The sequence below is a fragment of the Silene latifolia genome, chromosome 6 (assembly GCF_048544455.1).
Source record: "Silene latifolia isolate original U9 population chromosome 6, ASM4854445v1, whole genome shotgun sequence".
NCBI lineage: Eukaryota > Viridiplantae > Streptophyta > Magnoliopsida > Caryophyllales > Caryophyllaceae > Silene > Silene latifolia.
In genome coordinates, this window is record NC_133531.1 from 107299790 (window position 1) to 107306134 (window position 6345).

Consider the following 6345-nt stretch of genomic DNA (forward strand, 5'->3'; position numbering starts at 1 on the left):
TCAAACCCCACTCACCTATTTTACCCATATTTTATTATTTTCCTTAATGTTGTGGCCCCACAATTCCTTATTTAACTTCTAATTAATTATTCCTCTCTCTTATCATCAAACTCCACAAAAGCTCACCCAACTCTTTTACTATTATTTTATTCCTCGTCTTAATACCCGTGCCCACAAACAAAGGGAAGAAAATAGAGACTAGGAGGGAGTAATATTGATCTGATAATATTAATAATAATAATAATAATAATAATAATAATAATAATAATAATAATAATAATAATAATAATAATAATAATAATAATAATAATAATAATAATAATAATAATAATAATAGCAATAATAGTAGCAATAACAATAATAGTAATAACAATAATAATAATAACAATAATAATAATAATAATAATAATAATAATAATAATAATAATAATAAAAACGCTTTCTCTCTCTTGTTAGTTTTAGAGAAAAGATTCTCTCTAATTCCGCCATTTTCGCTCTGCAACAAGCTCTGCCATGGCTCGAGGGAGGGGAAGACCGCCAAAATCATCTAGATCTTTGGAAGCTCAGCATGAATGTGACATTATTGGTATGAATCTTGATGATTCTCTTTCAATTTCGCCCGCGGGTCGATATTCTCTTCGAAAGTCAGTAACTGTAAATGATGTAATTTTGCATAGTTTACCAAAAACTAAGCAATCTTCAGCTGGAAAACAACTTCATACTCCTATGAGGGAGTCTAATCCTCAGGAATTAAGGGGTTATGTTTCTGGGTCTACTCCGCCAATTGGGGGAAGAACAGGGGACGCCATTGTTGTACCTTGCTCTGATCCTCCTACTGTTTCTGTTCCTATTCCTGCGAGTTCTGCTACTCCTGCTAAATCTTGGGCAGATGTTACTCGTCGAAAGGAACAAGCAGGGATGAGTTTGTTCTTTCATGAGATAAGTGCCCAAGCTTCTGAAGTGGAAATTCACATGGAGGAAGTTCAGGATGAGATTGCTAAGTGGAAGTACACCCTTATGGGTAATGTTCTAGGAGCTAAACCAACATTGAAATAAGTTATGGATTTTGTTCAGAAACATTGGAATCATGGTGCTTTGCCTGTTGTACAATACTTTAGGAAAGGTTGGTTTAACTTCAAATTTGATTCTGAGGAAGCCATGAATGAAGTCTTAAAGAGGGGACCTTGGAACATAGGGTCTAACTCTTTAGTGCTTAAGCAATGGAGTCCTTACTTTTCTATAATAATGGAGTGTGTCACAACTGTTTTTGTATGGATTTTGTTCCCTGATCTTGATCCATATATGTGGACTGATTCCATACTCAGCAAGATGTCTGACAAGATTGGGAAGCCCTTGTTTGCTGATCTCAACACTACCTGCAAGGCAAAATTGTCCTTTGCCAGGGTGATGATTGAAGTGGATGTTTCTAAGGACTTGCCTGACATCATTACCATCAATGCTCCCTATATTGGACACTCACATCAAAGGATCATATATGAGTGGCTTCCTTATTATTGTCATACCTGTAAGAAATTAGGTCACACCACTTCTACCTGTAAAAGGAATAAGGCAACCTCTGAGGGTGCTCCAAAAAAGAAGGGTGTGTCCAAGACGGTGTATAAACTAGTTGTCAGGCCTGTTGCTACTGTACAGGACCAGCCTGTAGGTAATGTTGCCTCAGAATGCCACTTGTCAGGTGGTACCTCAGCTTCTAAGGAAGTTGCATCACTGGATCTGAATGTAGGAGGGAACTCAGAATGTAGTGTGCTAGGTTCCCCCTCACATGAAGATTTTCTTGATGCCTCATCCCTAGAACCCGTAATGCACTCAGGAAGCAGTGAGCTAGGGCATCCACCTGCACAGGTTGGTTCTGTAGAGCAATTAGTGGCCATTGAGGATCCTGGTGATACTATCTTATCCCCTAATAAGTTCAGTCCATTGGCTGCAACTGAGGAACCTGTAATATGTTCTATCCCTAGAACATCAGAGGTAGTCATTGTTCCCCCTGATAAACCTTTTCAATGATTATAGCTTCTTGGAACATTAGAGGTTTTAATAAAGTTGTCAAGCAATTAGAGTTTGTTAAATTTTTGAATGAAAATAAGGTGGAAATTCTGGGTTTGCTAAAAACCAAAGTAAAAAAGAATAAAGCCAATAAAATTCTTAGGAATAAGTTTAGGAATTTTGATTCCTACTTTAACTATAGTTCTCATGAGAATGGCATAATTTGGTTACTTTAGAATCCTTCAACTACTGCTGTGACAATTTTAGAGGAGCATGATCAAGTCCTCCATTGCTCTGCTAAGCACCTGGCCACTGGTAGAGAGTTCCTTTTATCCATTGTCTATGGCAATAATAATGCTACTGCCAGGCACAGACTTTGGCATTCTCTTAGACAGTTTGCTGGCAATGTCACTCCATGGGTAGCCATGGGAGACTTCAATGTCATCAGATACCTGCATGAGAACATTAGTCATAATTCTCATGTGCAGTCTGAACTTGTTGACTTTAATGAGTGCTTAATCCAATGTGGCCTGGATGACATGAATGGGTCAAGCTGTGAGTATACCTGGTACAATAAGCAGGATGCTCAAACTAGAGTCTACACTAAATTGGATAGGGTCCTTGTTAATGATAAATGGAAGGAGCTTTTTGCAAATACTTCTGCACAGTTTATGGATCCAGGGGTCTCTGATCGTAGTCCAGCTTTGTTGAGGTTTCATGGAGACATCAGACCCTCTAAAAGGTTTAAATTTCTCAATTGCTGGGTGGAGCATCCAGATTTCCATAAAATTGTAGCTGAAGCTTGGTCTTGTGATATTACCGGCAACTCTATGTTTAGGTTAATGGGGAAACTTAAAGCTGTCAAGAAGAAGTTAAAGATCTTACATAGTACTAGCTTCTCTAATATCACTGAGAGAGTTAAAACAAAGCAAGCAGAGCTTGCTCACTGCTATCAGGACCTGCAGTCTGATCCCCTTTCTCCTATTTTGATCCAAAAAGAACAGGCAGCTTCTGCTGATTTTTGGAAGCTCAAGAGGATTGAAATGAGCATTTCGTCTCAAAGAGCTAAAATCCATGATGTGAAGCACAATGATACTAGTTCTAGGTTTTTCTTTCAAAAGATTAAGGAAAGGTAGCACCAACAGCTTATAGGGGCAATTCAAGATGTCCGTGGGCATTATTATAAGGGGTTAACTTAGGTAGGGGGAGCTTTTGTTGATTTCTATCACGGGCTGCTGGGTTCTTCTAAACCAGTTGCACAAATTGATCCTGAGATTTTTTCTAAGGGTGCTTGTGTTGATCCCACTGATTGTGCCATGCTCACATCCCCAATTACTAGATCTGAGACTAAACAGGCTCTCTTTAGTATTGATGATGTCAATAAAAGTCCTGGCATCGATGGGTTTTCATCCGGTTTCTTTAGGGCTTCCTGGGACATTGTGAGTGCTTATTTCTGTAAAACAGTGGAGGATTTCTTCACTTCTGTGGACACGAGGGGCCCACGAAGGTGCTTGGGAAACAAGCGTTTATATTTGTGGAGTCGCCACCAATTTATTGTGGAAAATTGGAAACCGTACGAATACTTCGCGCCATGTTAAGACACAAAGTAGTGACATGAACACTAAGAACTCGTTACCCTTAGCATTCTATGTCTAGAATGACTCTCGTGGATGCCAATGAACACGGATGTTCACAGAGATCTGGAGTAAGGGGTGAGAGTACGTATTAGGAAGTCCTTTTACTGAACACCTAATCCCGCCCGCCTCGATAGCGGCCTCTACTAATGATTAGGGAAATCGTTCGTACTTGATATGTCGTCGATTATATGCATGCAATGCAACAAACAACGTTTTAAACCTAGAATGTGATAGTTAACTAAGTTGGTGAACATGTAATTTAGCACTCAATAATGTCGAAGTAGAGGTTTAGATTAATTACATGTGAAAAACAAATAAAATCATACAAAATAATAAAATACAGTAAATAAATAACGATAATTAAAATTACATTAACTACAACGGATTAATGATTTACGTCAAAAGTATATTTAAGACGGATAATTTGAGAAAAGAAAGAGGAAATAAACTAGGTTAGAAAACACGGACAGATTAGAGGCGATATTAGGATTAATAGCCGATTAATACATAACTAACGAATTAGGTCAAAGCAAGAACGGAAGTTCAGAGACAGAGCTCAACCCGGAATAGGCCCAGCAATGCTGCGTCCCTTGGAAGAGGCGCAGTGGTCACTGCGTCTGTTCCTGAGGTGAGTTCTGGCTGTAAAGTCAGAACTGCGATTGTTAATGTTCGTTGGTGGATTTAATGATTGATTATTGATATTTGACTCGGATGGAAGTAATTTAGCAGGTTATTTACATGTGAATTGGTCATAAAAGCGAATTAAAATGAATTTAAAATAATAAGATTAACAAGAGATTAATTACAAATTATTTAGGTCAAATTATTACAAGTTAATTAGGTTTGTTTAGGCCAAACTATTAAGAAGGTTGTGATAAACAGATGAAAACATATACAAAAGTCGAATTCCAGAGATTGGATATGAACAAATCGAATCTCCAAAAACCGGGTTTGATTTTAATGACGAAAACCCGCAAATATTGATTATTAGGGATTTAAGTCGAAATTTAAAGGTGATAAATCATTAAGAACAATGAATTATAATTATTACATGTGAATGAATGAGAAGAAAATAGGAAAAAATAAAATAAAGGACGAATTAACAGAGGATGGAGGAAGAAGAAGAAAAGCAGGAACTGCGGCAGCCTCAGGAAGAGGCGCAGCAGATGCTGCGACTCTTCGAAGAGGCGCAACAGTTGCTGCATTTCTTCTCGACGTCTGTCTGCTGTTAATCCGTAAAAATAGGTTTGATAAAAGGTTTTATAAATCGGTTTTAAGCATATTTTTGACGTAAACCTTACATTAGTTGATACAATAATAAAATACAATAATAAAATATGGGATTTACACCCTCAGACTTACATGTTTGACGAAACGAGATTAACTAAGTTTACAATTAGTGATTGCTCGACTCGAAGGTATGATGAAAGTGCCCTCGTAAGAGGATTTAGATTAAATTGATTGATCAATTCAGGTGGAGTTGGTCAAATTGGTCGGCCATGCAACGTGACTGGTATTCAGAAGGATCCGAGCTTACGTGGGCGATTGATCAAGCACGTAGACGTCAATAAGCTTAGAGCACGGTCTTAGAATGCAAAGGGACAAGAGAAGGGCGGACACTCGCGTGAGAAATATGAGGAACGAAAGTCCCTATTTATACTAATCACACGGAGGAATTATGGTATGAGTGAAACTTTGGAAACAAATCTCAAAAAGATTTGAAAATACGCAGAAAAGGGCTGGGGAAGAGGCGCATCAGCCACTGCAACTCTTGGAAGAGGCGCAGCACCTGCTGCGGCCTTTCCCCAGAGGTTTCCTTCTGCAGAAGAAAGATTTCCGCATTTCTTTTATGGAATTGCGGTAGATCTTGACTTCATTATTCTTTAAAATATGATTTTCGGGAAATATTATACCATAAGATTAAAAAGATTAAAATTATGGAATAAAAATTTCCGGAATAATCCAGAACATTCCGGCTCGGCATTTTAAAACAGTTTATTAGAAAATGAAGCGGTTTTTGACCCGGACTCCAAATGAACTCTAATTACTGTCAAAACAACCGTAATGGCGCGTAGATGACAACCAAAGGGTAGACACAAGTATTTGAGCTATCACTTGATGATAAACTTATGAACTGTCATAAATCATTCCGTATACCAAACATGCGGCCCAATCATCACGGGGTGGTTTGCGGGAGGTGCAGAAATGAGGTATCTACATAGCCTCCACTTTGACTGAGGCTTGGACAAGGCGAAAGTCAAAGTATAGCCATCAGGTCAATCGAAGATTACAACCTGACGACTATGGCGACGCGAGGCGGCTCAAGGGGTCTGAGCCAAGGACCTATCATCGGAAACATTTTAGAGTTTGTCGACTGTCGGGGAGGGTCGTTTAAAGTCCATTAGACTATGTAAGGAAGCTCGCCAGCCATAAGAAGAAACCATACCTGAGACTTCTTTCCTGAGATGAATAATATTGAAGACAGCAGGACGTCGGTAGAAACTGCTGGGGGGAATCTGCTTGCGTCGGTCTCAAGCGACCTCCATCTATCGAGAAGTACAATCGGCTGTCATGAAATCTTGCTGGGAAAATAATAAGGTATCGATAAAGTCGTGTCGAAACACCGTTGAAAATCCGCTCGTTGTTGCAAGCGAAGTCCTGATGAAATATCCTTGCTGGGCTTGATGAAGTACTGCGACGATTC

The 6345-nt window shown here is 38.9% G+C and overlaps 1 protein-coding gene across 1 annotated transcript; it reads left to right on the forward strand.

Moving 5' to 3' along the window:
- Nucleotides 1–1059: 1059 nt before the first annotated feature.
- Nucleotides 1060–3140, forward strand: LOC141588449 (uncharacterized). Its single transcript, XM_074409891.1, has 2 exons — nucleotides 1060–1989; nucleotides 2241–3140. Exons 1-2 carry the CDS (start codon nucleotides 1060–1062, stop codon nucleotides 3138–3140), a joined length of 1830 nt encoding a protein of 609 aa, XP_074265992.1.
- The last annotated feature ends 3205 nt before the right edge of the window (nucleotides 3141–6345 follow it).